This window comes from Macrosteles quadrilineatus, unplaced genomic scaffold, assembly GCF_028750875.1.
Source record: "Macrosteles quadrilineatus isolate MER2022 unplaced genomic scaffold, UCM_ALF_1.0 Scaffold_2__2_contigs__length_208266976, whole genome shotgun sequence".
NCBI classification, from domain to species: Eukaryota; Metazoa; Arthropoda; class Insecta; order Hemiptera; family Cicadellidae; genus Macrosteles; species Macrosteles quadrilineatus.
The window spans coordinates 205554623-205568422 of NW_026542595.1; the positions used below are offsets into that span (position 1 = coordinate 205554623).

The 13800-nt window shown below is 32.9% G+C and overlaps 1 protein-coding gene across 1 annotated transcript; it reads left to right on the forward strand.

Annotated features, from left to right (window-relative positions):
- Positions 1-1185: 1185 nt before the first annotated feature.
- Positions 1186-7748, forward strand: LOC128985727 (cuticle protein 7-like). Its single transcript, XM_054405537.1, has 3 exons — positions 1186-1230; positions 3409-3597; positions 6647-7748. Exons 2-3 carry the CDS (start codon positions 3427-3429, stop codon positions 6893-6895), a joined length of 420 nt encoding a protein of 139 aa, XP_054261512.1. The 5' UTR covers positions 1186-1230; positions 3409-3426; the 3' UTR covers positions 6896-7748.
- The last annotated feature ends 6052 nt before the right edge of the window (positions 7749-13800 follow it).

Below are 13800 nucleotides of genomic sequence, written 5' to 3' on the forward strand. Positions count from 1 at the left end.
AGTTGTACTGTGTAGCAAATTTACTGGAATAAATAATTTATTCTGTGTAATCATTGGTAATAGCCTAATAGCCTAATAATTTTGAAAATAAACAAAATCCTATATTGCACATTATTATTTACCACTTAGCTAATACAACTTCTATATATAGACAAATTATTAAATCAAGCATTTAAAGCTAGTTATTTGCTAAACTTTGTTTGAAAAAATATAATAATTAAAAACTAATTTACTTTGATGGTGAAAAAATCTTATTTAAAAGAATATTTATTATCAATACACACACAGAATAACAGCTCAATTTCAGTGTTGTGCATATCATAGATAAGAAATGCGGTCATTGTAGGTTTTGTTTTTTGTAGTGAGGACTAATAAATCTCCTCCCAACCACATATAAGTATAAGTTTATAGTAGGCCTAGGCAGAGCCCAATGATATATCAGGACATGAATAGGTCTAAAGTTAACCGGGTTTTAATTTACCTTCGAGTCAAATTTTAGCCCAGCTCGTTCAGTGGGGCTTGCGTTGGCTAAAAACAAACAAATAAACAGACAAATAAATAGACAGAAAACACTCCTATTCTAATTTATATTCTATCACACGTAGATTATAGGTGTATACCGTAACCTATTTATTTTGTCAAATGATTTCTGAGGTCATTATCGTATTGTATTAAAAAAAGTTTGATAAATTAATTTTTATACAAAACCCACATAGGCCTACAAAATTTTTAGAAATAAACTAACCTTTTAACCACCCCTAAAAATGTAAATAAACAGTTTGCATTTCAATTCACACAATAAACCAAATTATGTAGTACAATACTTATCCTAGCTAAGGAATCATTGTATAGATAAATTTTTTACACAAAAACTAAGATCCTAACTGAACAATGCCGAACGTTCCCTTTAAAACCCTAAAACAATTAGGCGTTGAAGCACAAAAAATCAATTCCTCCAATCCGAATCCAAGCACCAAAAGGACCAAATAGTATCAATACGACTATCGGTGATTCTATCTGTAGTGTCACAAATCCGTCTTAGTGTGTCACCCAGTTGTCGTAATATAACATTGTATAACGCACGCCACTGTAAAATAATGGAATGTTATATCGGATATAGTTAATAGGCTGCTTTCTCTAGGTATATATACCGAGGAAGACTGGAGGGGAGATACAGATAGTGCAGACATGGCCAAGGTAGGACCATCTCACCATCTCGCTTGTAATTAGGTATAATTGGTAGATTGGTTAATTGTTGGATGTATTTGTTGATATTTTGTAAAAATAGTTGGGTTTGTTAATTAATTAAGTATATTATTTTATTTTCTAAAGTAGTTATATTTTTTAACTGGATATCCAGAGGAAATAAGTATTATGAGTATTTACTATACAGTATTAAAAAACCTTCATAATTTGGTTAAATTATTTTTTATTAATACAATTTATTCGTGTGCAGTTGGTTGTCTATTGAATATTATTTTTATAATTGTTGTTTTTTCTAGACATAATGTACGCCTGCAAATTAAAAGGATGGAAACAACTACAAGTTTGTTTAACTGAATGTCCCACTAAAACAATAATTATGATATATTTTTTATTTTGGTAAATAATAATTAAACTTGATTAGAATGTATTCAAAAATAATATAATACTAATTAAGTGGTTGCCTTTTTTAGTATTTCAAAAATACTCTTATGCTAAATTCAATATCCAGGTCAAAAATATATACTCTGTACCTAGGTTGATTCTAAACTATATTTACTATACATATTTTTAGAAAATGAGCAATTAGTCAGTAGGATTGCATTTTCAAAAAAATATAAAAATGCATAAGTGTTAAGTTGATTATTGTTGATTTTAATTGTTTCTAATATTAATACAATTTTAATAAAAAAATTATTAAATTATTATTTATTTATAAGTTATTTATATAATTTATTATTATTATTAAATTATTAAATAGGTAGAATAAAAAATTATTTGGAACATTAACTTTTGAACATTCTAGAAAATACTGAGTTGTGTTTAATTGAATATTAAGCCTAAAAAAGGTGCAATTTTGAACATGGGTTAGTACTTAGTTACATTTGCTAAACGGTATTTTAATTTTTTTTTCTTAAATATTCAGTGTTATTTTTTATATATTTAGATAAAAATATGTTAACTAATGTAATCTGCTTGGAAATTAGTAATAATCATTGCTAATTGAAATTAATTATATCTCAATTAACATTTATTTAAAATTTTTAACTAAAAAAATGTATACTGTTTTCTCTAAAACAATGTGTTTTCTAAGGCCTAACTTCAAATTCTTCTCCATCTTATTAAGAAAACCAAATGAGCTTTGTTATAAGTTTAATAAATGGATTGTAAACTGGAAAAAGTCGAAATGAATAATACTTATAACAGAGAAATAAATTATAAGTTAAGAGTGTGTGCTTTGGTAGTTTGTGCAAAACTCTTCCAAGTTTAACCTTTTGGTGGCTATTTGAATAATTATTCTATTCTCATTTACTGAATAGCATGTTCCAAGAATAAAAGCCGATTACTTACCAAGTTCTTAGCATGTTGTCATCATACACATTATACGTACAATCAATATGTCGAATTTAGTCCAATAAAACACTAAGTATATTAGCATTGACTGTGTTCAACATTTCATTAAGTATGCAACAGTCAGTAAAACGCAAAATGGTATTTATAAAAAAATCAGAGACTTCAAAGGTGGGTGGGACCGAAGTAGGATAAAAACTCGTATTCGATGCCAAGATTTTTAGGAACAATTTGTAAGGTAAATTATATTGCTGACATGCAAACTGTACTTTATTCCTATTCAGGGTGTCAAAAAAATCAGCAGCGGGCTATGCAAAACCGAATGCTACATTCAAAAATGGTTAAAGGCTAATCCAGTCAGGCTTGCCTCATTTTACAACTAAAAATCTTGATATTTCAGTTATATTTTTGTATACGATTTTATTGAACTTGGTGTAGTTTGATAGGAAATGGTAAATGCTAAATAAAAGTATTCTTGTTATTTTTCATAAAATCAGCCATTAAAAAAATTTTTGAATAAAAAAAATAAAAATGGCCGCAATTTTGAAAGTTTGCATAGGACCAAGATAACTTTCTTGTATGTCTTCTCCTAAAGCTCTAGACTTATGATTCTTATGTCTTACCTACTTCAACTCTCTTTTCAGGCGTCCAGGGGGCTTCGCCATAGGGTTCCCTTCCAAAATTGTTTGATCTCATAGCTTCATCATCCTCCTTATCATATAGTTGGAGTCTAGTTCATTTTAAGCGTCTGATTTTTTATTCCTTCGCCACACCTTGTTTGGATTTATCTGTTCTATTATAATTCCATGGCATGAATACTTAATGGAATGTTCCTAATCAGTTCTAACGGCATAGTTACAGTGGGTGGTGTTGATGTGTTGCGCGGCCTGTGGCCTAGCTAGGCCTTCGCCCCAGTACGAGCCCCAATCCCAGGAGCAGGAGTTGTACAGCCACGAAGGCTACGAGGCCGATGGCCTTCAGGAGCATTATGGAGGCCAAGAGCACTACGGAGGAGGCCACGAAGAAGACCATGTAGACTACTATGTAAGTCATCTTGGGTTGGTTGTAGGTTGTAAGGATTACTATGTAAACCTATCTAGATGTGCTTTTAATTGCACTCGAAGATTTAATTTCTTGTTTGATTAGCATCCCAAACCCAAAGTCCACCAAAGTGAGGGGGGGGGTGTGGTATTTGGGGGGTTTGGGAGGACCCATTGGTTTTAACGTGAAAGTGGGCTGCCCTTCCTATTGTAAAATTTTAATTCGGTTCATATGTTTGGAGTCAATAACATTGAACTAAGAGTGACTGATGACGACTAAAATGTTTCTCCTTCATTTATGAAAGGCTTACGATTTATGTTTACCTGTTTGGTTGTAAAAACAGATGACAATTTACAAGAGGCTATTGTTTATGGTTGGGTTGTGTTATTTTTTTACTCAAAATAGCATTCTAAATGATAAATTATTAAGTCCCCTCTACGTTTACCGGAAGGAACTAGCTCTAAAATTACCTCCATATGATCTACGAAGATTGTCTATCCATAATGGAGTATGTCAATACTACTATGGCAATTATTTCAACAATATAGTCAAATTTTCATCTTTTAAACTCAGTTTTGAGACTCGTTTTCATTTTTTTGTTGGATTAGATTCTATGGGTCTTTGATCAATGAAAATGTTGGTCACCCATGTTTTTGGTTTTAATTTTTTAGTTTAAAAACTGACTTTGGACCTTGTGTATCCGTTTACAAAAGTTATATACATTATTAGACTAGTTTGCATAACAGCATAAAGTAAAATGCTAAAACATTTCACACTGGTAATGTTCTAATCACTAAACAAATATTTAACGTTACCGTTACAGTCCATAATTTCTGGATGCAAACTATCAAGTCTAGGTCCACGGTGCTAACATTACGGTAATAATTACAATAACGCAACGCTATGATTCCCAACGTAATTACACATTATCATTACACTATGTGAAATCAGATTAATGACCTCACACTTGTCACCTTGCCCGGATTAATGATATCTATATTTCACAGCCACCGGAGGTATTTGACCTTATCCAAGGACTCTGGCCGTCTTGTTTGTTTATGTGACAGTTGTATCCTAAAGCCGGTGAATAATTTACCGATGTTGCGAATTTTACTGGTGAAAACTGGTTTTTGATACAGCTTCATTGGCATTTAACTTGCCGCGGTATGATAACAGAGTTAAGGTCTACTTACATTTGAAAGCTTTTAACTAAAACGTTTGGAAGTCCAATCAACTTTAAAGACCCGCTGAATATCTTTTAAAAATTTTAGTTTTTATCTTCGCGGTTTTTTACCTGCTGTAACTTAACATCATAAAAAATTGGATATACTCCATTATTTATCATACTTATGATAGTCGAAGCAACATAAAGTTACGTCTATCGGGTATAGGTGGGTTTTGATGTTAACAATGGTGCATGGATGGCATTTAGTAGGGGGTCGGTTTTTTTTTAAAAAGGGTCAGATGTTTTGATGACTTAACTATTAACTTACTTGTTATAAAATCGATTAATAGTTTATATTTATTAGTTTTGAAGTTAACCGTAAGGAGCGTGTTGTTCTAAAATGTTCACTTTAAATAAGGATTACCGATAAATTTCAACCCAGCTGTTTTTGATCATTGTACCTGACATAAATGTTTCTAACTAAAGAAACTCCCGATCATAGTCAGTAACAAAACAATGCATCTCACTCAATTATTCTACAATAATTCTTTATTCATATTCAGTTTAAAGTATACATCATTGTGTCCCTGCCTGTAAGTATAAAATAATAAATTATATTTATTTTGTAAGATTAACATTTTTAGCGATTTGTTTGTAAATTACTTGTTTTTCTCTAGGATGATTATGAAATTGGACAAACATAGTAAGACCCCATATGGGAGGGTACGTTAAGTAGACATGAACACACTCGATAGTAACTGGATATCAAGTATTAAATGCCAAAATCTAACTCATCTACTGGAATTTCACTTGTCAAGAATTCTAAGAGACGCCACACACTATTATTGTGATATTATATCCATTATTAAAACATATATATATATATAGATTTGTATGTTCTACCTTTACATCCTGGGACTCTACTTTCTAGTCCCGTTTTACATTTTACTTCATGCTGCTTCGACACTAGATATCACATAATTTAAAGCCATCGGTGACCTGGGGTATTTGAACCAAGAAAATCTGGGGCCGAAACCTTGTGCTCTACCACTAGACCTGCTCGCATCACTAACTATTTGATCAATGACCAATTTTCAATTTTACAGCTTCATACCAACCCTTAAATATCGTCTTCACGACAAACTCACACAAATTAAAGATCTTCGATTCCCTTGAGTCGTATTCCATCTTATCATAAACATTATGTGGTTGAGGCATTCTATGGACAGGCTCGATTCTTCTTCTCTTCGCCAGTTGTCAGCTGATCGCTGCAGGAGGGATCCGGAAGCCAATCGACGGGTCCTAATGGAGGCGAACGCTTCCGCCGATATAACATAACTGAGGCAGGAAGCCATTCTAGATTACACGGTCTATCTATACAGTATCTATAGACTGGCACAGCTGGCCAGTGGCTTGGTGACGCTTTTTAATTGGTCAATCGTCATCTCACTTCTACATAGAGCAAGTAATGGATAGTCGAATATCTGCAGTAGACTCGACCGCAAGATTTTACAGACCTGTTAAGAGTTGGTTCGCGCTCTCACAGAGAAGTAGGGTACTATGGCTCTTTTTGCCTACATGAGAGTTTTAGGTTAGATTTGTACTTCCGATACACAAGAGTGCGTATTTTATGGCAAATGTGTGAATGATGAGTGTTGTCTACATGAGATGATAGCTTTGTTACTGAATAAGATTACCTGGAACCAGGGTTCTCTAATGACCCAAGTGGATAACAAAAATGTTTGATCGCAATGGCACCTGTTTAGGCTCACCAACTTTATACAAATATGTGAAAATATTCCCCAGTATTTACGGACAAATTGTTTCAAAATTGCTGTGAATTATATTCTTATTTAGACTCCATATTTATGAATGTTTACTTTCCAGGCGCATCCCAAGTACAGCTACAAGTACGGGGTGCACGACGAGCACACGGGGGATGTGAAGAGCGCCCACGAGACTCGTGATGGTGACGTGGTGAAGGGCAAATACAGCCTGGTGGAGCCTGATGGCAGTGTACGTACCGTGGAGTACACGGCAGACAAGCATAATGGGTTCAACGCCGTGGTGACACGGACAGGGCACAACACCCACGCCTACCACGCTCCTGAACACGAGTACGACCACAGCTTTTAGTGATCTCAACCATTCTGCCCGAGGACCAAATTTATATGACTGTTTCACCTCATCGGCACGAGGTCAATAACATTTTTTTTTTCAACCATCCGGCTCGAAGGACCAAATCTAAAGAATTTTTTTATCACTAGAATCATAATTAAACTTCATCTTGCGATATGGAACGCTCTACCAAAGTGCAACAAATTAATTCTGGAAGTAACGGATTGGTAATATTTAAAAATATAAGTTAATTTTCAAACCAATAAATTCAATGATTTTGGTTGAAGGAGCTTTGATCTCAACCATCCGGCTCGAAGGACTAAATTTATTGAGTTAGTAAAATCAGTTTATTGACACTTCAAAGAGCATAGCCTAGTAAATAAGCCCATAACCAAAGGTAAGTCGCCTGGATTTAAGTCAATTAAGATTAAAACGTGATTATTTTTAATGTAGGTACCAAAACGTATTGTTGGACCAAATCAGTTCATTCTTGTCGCAGTTGATATACAAACATGAACATAACAGTGCACAACTTAATTAATTAACTCTTTGACTGAGGGGTCAACTAAATAATCAAATATACATTGTCTTCACAACAACGTGTCTTTCAAAAGTAAAAAAATAAGCTTCTGCATAGGAGAGTACACGGTTTTTAAAGTAAAACAATTGCAAATACTGTAATATTTATACTGATGCAGAGCACAGGGTGCAAAGTAAGTGCAGTACTGTATTTAAATAACATATTGGCTCAGTTTTTATAACATTTTATTTACCGGTATGTTAAGTATTTAAAATATATTTCTCAACACATATTTAATACAAGAATTAATTGTTTTAATTGTTATTGTAATATACGCCTAACGGTTTTGTGTAGCACATTTTTCGTGTAAATGTTCGTACTACGGTACTGTACTCACTTTGCACCCCTCTGTTCTGTAAATTGTGTTAACATTAATTAATGTATCCATGAAAATCTGTTGCTATTAGATATGAACTTATTCAGTCAGTGATATCCTTTGTAATTTTTGTATGTACTATTTGTCTACCAAAGTATTCTATTTCATTCTTATGATAAGTTAGTTTTGTACATTACATCATCTTTATGATGAATCCCGTTCTGTTTTCTTTATTTAGCTACCTTTTCACCTCATGAATTAATGACTAGAGAATAATTTCTAGTTATCTAGACTCCTAGAAGTTGCTGTATGAAACGTCAATGGTAAGGCAAGTAGCTAAAACCTGGGAAAACTATCAGGATTTATATGTTAATATAATGGGAAATTATGGTTACAAAAATGTATAACAAAGCAATTGGTATAATATTCGTTTTCCTGAAATAAAAATAAAATACTTTACTGATCCCGTTTTTGGTTTTTGTTTTGGAAATCGTGTATATTTTAAGGCCTAATTTAAAGATACGTAAATTAGTTTAAACTTAAGCAAAATGCCATCAAAATGATTCAAAATATGTAAACATTGACATTTTCCTACCATTTCCACAAAAGTACAAGAAAACATTATCCAATAGCCTAATTATTTTGAACACTCTAGGACATGGCCTAGGTTGATTGGTTCATAAAGCAGGCATATCGAATCTTACAATTTCCTATAACAGATTACCACAATTCTGGAAGAATAAACCTACTACTTAGTAGTACAAAACATTAATTTTTTAAATCGTAATTGTGTATATATCAGTTTAGGAAAGTACTTCCAACGATCAGAATGTTCAAAGTGTAGAAAATAAACAATACGGCTAATATAGATACCTTCTGAATAAATTTAGGAATACAATTCAGATAATACTCTAGAGTCTAGACAAATAACATGTGTAAATAACATTTTGAGAAGATATTATTTCTCCTTTCAGCCTGTTGAAACTGTATAGCTACAGTTAGTAGGTGATGTGGTGTCTGTGGCTGGAAGGCGTTTGTATGATCTGGATTTGATTATCCAACTCTCTTGGTATATTACTTGTTTTCTTGTATTAGTGATTAAACTGGGTGAATATAAAGTAGTTTATACAGTCAGGCAATGTTTGGGTATACCGAAAGATTATAGTGACCACATTGAAGGTCACGGGTTCGATTCCAAGCAGGGTCAATTCTCTACCCAATGCAATTTGTGATCAGACTATCAATAAATGTTATGCTGTCTAAAAAAAGGTCGTTGTTTGATACAGACAATACCAGGGTTTGAATAGTTACATTCCTAAAATGTGAGAATGCCAATCGTATTTCATCAAACAAATATAAATACACGCCCATACATAGCAATACAAAAACACAAATCTAAACTATATTTTACAAATTTGTATTCCTTTTTAAAAACGTGTTAAATACTAACATTTTATTAGTTTTTATCTATCAGGATATTAAATTAGAACAACTGTAGTAGAAGTTCATTATGTTATGAAACGAACATGTTCAGTGCCAAAATCAACTTCAAGATCTAAAAGCTGATTCCGGTGCACACTATCTACAGTATTTTGTACTGGACGTAAGCTTTGAAATTTCGAAATCAATAGTTAGGACAGAAACGTGGAGAAACCACTGTCATAGCAAATAAGAGGAGAACCAGGCATTCCTCGGAAAGGCATAACTCTGGAAGGCACTGTTCCGAAAACAATGTTTGGAGCTACGTCTTTCGGCGTTGCGCTTTCCTGAGAAATACGTCTTAAAGATTGTATACAGTATACTTTGAATATGGCCTTTTATCATTGAGTGTTCATAGAATATACTTGGATAGCTTCAAGAAACTAATAGTGGGGTGGGTTAGCTGAAAAATATTTCACATCTGGCAACCAACGCGCCCCTTTGGATTCAGATAGTACATGCGTAGACGAGTCCAAAAAGTCCGAGACACAAATTTTTCGGGCACTCTATGGGTGTAAATGACGTAATCAAAATGGCCGCCAAAGTTGTGTGACATGATTCTACATTTCCCTATATAACTCGGGTTCATATTCTAATAATGCCCTACATTTTTAATGATTATTAATCACGAAAAAATTACCTTTCCGATGGTGTACTTTACTTCATTGTTTAGATTCATAATACTACGAATATTTATAGTTTTATTAAATATTTTGTTTTTTATTTAGATTTTTTTTTATCATTTTGCTAAGTGTCGTGGATTCCGTTACACGTAGCTGAAAACGTCTTACATACACTTGTTTGTCAGAATATTACCTTTCTAACGGTATATATAACTTATATTTTAATTCAAAAACACTGCTTGAAATTAGCCACAACAATGTAGTGGTACACAGTGAGCCGTTATGACAACAATGCAATGTCTATGGGTACCGAAAAGTAATAGTGCTATTTAGGGCTATTAAACTTTTAATTTCGTTTTAAAATTAGAGACAATAAAATTAAGTAGAAGAATTAAATTCCCCCTGCTGCAGCAAACCTACCGACTAAGCGAATTTCCATTTGTCCGAATTCATTTTCAATTAAATATATTTTAATAGCATTAGCTTTAACGAGTACCTATGTTTGCTGCTACAAGGAAACTAATTAAGTGTGTTTTTTAGTAAAATATTGATAGCTTATAATAAAATAAATAAATTTGCCAAGTTTGATCGAAATATATCCATAAACAAGCAAACTACAACATTTTACAATATTGTCCATAAGAATAACATAGGAATTTTAAATTTACAATTTTTTTAAATTTTCTCCATTACCAATAACCGAACAAAAACACTTTCATATACTAAATTAATTGTTTTTTAAGCTCTTTTAATAGGTCTAAAGAGAAATTGGGATATTTTGCGTTTTGAGGGTCAAAAGAGAGAAAAAACAATTTTTACCCCGCAAAACCCCCGTAAAGCCTCGTTCCCATGGTCCGATTATGCTGGTTATGCTGGAACTCATTCAAGTTAAACCCGCTTTACACCTTTAAACCAAATTTTTATTAAAATCGGACAAAAATTACTCAAGTTATCGCGTTCACGGACGTATATATATATACAGGGTGTCCCACGAAGGGTTTAAACGTTTGATTTTAGATTACTTGCCCATTTATGCTCCGAACATTTTGAAACTTTACACAATCTATAAAGTACATTTTAAAAATACTGTGGGAAAGTTTCAGCTCCCTACCTCTTGTAAAAACAAAATCGGAGCATATTGAGAAATGATGTTTTAAACACATTAAAAATAGTGTTTTTGGTTTTGTAGAACATTTGTATTAACGCATTCTATGGAAATAAGGCTTTTTCATCAGGAAATTATACCATAGCCTAGTGAAAACCCTAAAGTAGAGTCCAAATTTATTGTAACTGTTATCCATCACTAGTTAAAAATTAATAATAAATTGATTCATATAATATAATTAGTTAATAAAAACGTTCAATACGCCACAATTTTGTTTCTACAAGGGATAGGGAGATAGATCTTTCACCGACATTTTTAAACCTTCTGTACTTTATAAATTGTGTAAAGTTTCAAAATGTTCGGTCCATGAAAGGGTAAGAAATATAAAATCAAACGGTTAAACCTCTTCGTGGGACACCCTGTATATATATATAATTTGAACGAATGGGTTTTTTGGCCTCTAGGAAAATCAAAATGAAAAAGTAAATTGGTCCCGGGTCTAGGTCTTACCGTGCCACCTACGGTAATAGCTACTTCCCTATAGGGAAATTCGCTAAAACAAAAGAGTGTACTCTATACAATATTGTTTAAATTTTATATCAAAATTCATAAATATCATATACATCAAAAATATAATCCAGGCTTAAATCAAACAGATTAACCCTTAAGCCGGGTTTTCCTAGGCGCGGAGTCGGCGGGCGGAGAGAGGAACGCGGAGAGCGGACTCCACTTGTCTTAGGCAATTTAATGTTACTGTTTTCCTAGAAGAGGAGCGGAATGCCATGTTAATTTCAATTCCGCTCTCCGCGTTCCTCTCTCCGCTCGCCGACTCCGCGCCTAGGAAAACCCAGCTTTAGTGCCCATTGACCAAATCTGTGGGCACAGTATTATAAAACATCAATATCTGTATAAATATAAATTATGTTATATATAAAATATATCTAACCCATGGATGGGGTTTTAGGAACAAATTGAGTAATTTTTGTCCGATTTGGATGAAATTTGGTTTAAAGGTGTAAAGCGGGTTTAACTTGAATGAGTTCCAGCATAACCAGCATAATCGGACCATGGGAACGAGGCTTTACGGGGGTTTTGCGGGGTAAAAATGGTTTTTTCTCACTTTTGACCCTCAAAACGCAAAATATCCCAATTTATCTTTAGACCTTTGTAAAGAGCTTAAAAAAACAATTAATTTAGTATATAAAAGTGTTTTTGTTCGGTTATTGGTAATGGAGAAAATTTTAAAAATTGTAAATTTAAAATTCCTATGTTATTCTTATGGAGAATATTATAAAATGTTGTAGTTTGCTTGTTTATCGATATATTTTGATCAAACTTGGCAAATTCATTTATTTTATACTAAGCTATCAATATTTTACTAAAAAAAACACACTTAATTAGTTTCCTTGTAGCAGCAAACCTAGGTACTCGTTAAAGCTAATGTTATTAAAATATATTTAATTGAAAATGAATTCAGACAAATGGAAATTCGCTTAGTTGGTGGGTTTGCTGCGGCGGGGGTATTTAAATCGTGTACTTAATTTTATTGTCTCTAATTTTAAAACGAAAGTAAAAGTTTAATAGCACTCAATAGCGCTATTACCTTTCGGTCCTCTTATAAATTCCATCGGGGTGATAACGACTCACTGTGTACCACTACATTGTTATGGCAAATTTTGAGCAGTGTTTTTGTATTAAAATATAAGTTATATATACCGTTAGAAAGGTAATATTCTGACAAACAAGTGTATGTAAGACGTTTTCAGCTATGTGTAACACGATCCACGACACTTAGCAAAATGATTTAAAAAAATCTAAATCAAAAACAAAATATTTAATACAAATATAAATATTCGTAGTATTATGAATGTAAATAAGGAAGTAAAGTACACCATCGGAAAGGTAATTTTTTCGTGATTAATAATCACTAAAAATGTAGGGCATTATTAGAATATGAACCCGAGTTATATAGGGAAATGTAGAATCATGTCACACAACTTTGGCGGCCATTTTGATTACGTCATCAACACCCATAGAGTGCCCGAAAAATTTGTGTCTCGGACTTTTTGGACTCGTCTACGCATGTACTATCTGAATCCAAAGGGGCGCGTTGGTTGCCAGATGTGAAATATTATGGTGTAATTTGTTGCTAACCCACCCCACTATAAGAAGACTCGACCACTTGAAGGTTAATGAAAAATTTCAGACCGTGCATCTTCAAAGAAACAACTAAGAAATCATCATTTAGGGACTAAAATTTCAACTTCAACTAGTGACTAAAGGGTGAATTCTATGAAATAAAACTTTCACCTCTATAAGGAGAATCATCTAAAGGAAGTAAAAGAAATACAATTATCAGGTAAGACTTGGCCAATGTAAATATGATTGTTAATCCAGCTTGATGAATTACTTTGGCTTTGACTTCGTGCCTCTGAAGAAACAGAAACAATCATCATTTAAGGACTAAGACTAAGATTCTAAGGAGAGTGTAACGTTATTACATTTAAAATAGAATAAAATATATGAATGAAGAATCTTTTATTGTCAAACATTTATAACAAAAGTAACAAGTAAACAAACATTGTTTTTATGAAAACATCTGATTGAATTAAACTACAGAACAGTATTTCAGCATACATAACATTTCCCCCTTCCTTCTTTAAATGCCTGGAGGACTAATATTCATTATGGTAATACATTGGCTTTATTATATTCCGACTTGATTTTCTCTGGTTTGTAGTACCAGATGAAGGTTAAGTTAGTTGTTGTTGAAAAGATAGTTGTGCAGGCTGTATTTGTTGACGTGTTCTTAAATGGTCG

Bases quoted from the DNA above. Each gene is read 5' to 3' on its own strand.
- LOC128985727 (XM_054405537.1), top strand. From the start codon at position 3,427: ATGTGTTGCGCGGCCTGTGGCCTAGCTAGGCCTTCGCCCCAGTACGAG. The intron at 3,598-6,646 runs GTAAGTCATCTT...TTTACTTTCCAG, and splicing joins AAGACCATGTAGACTACTAT to GCGCATCCCAAGTACAGCTA.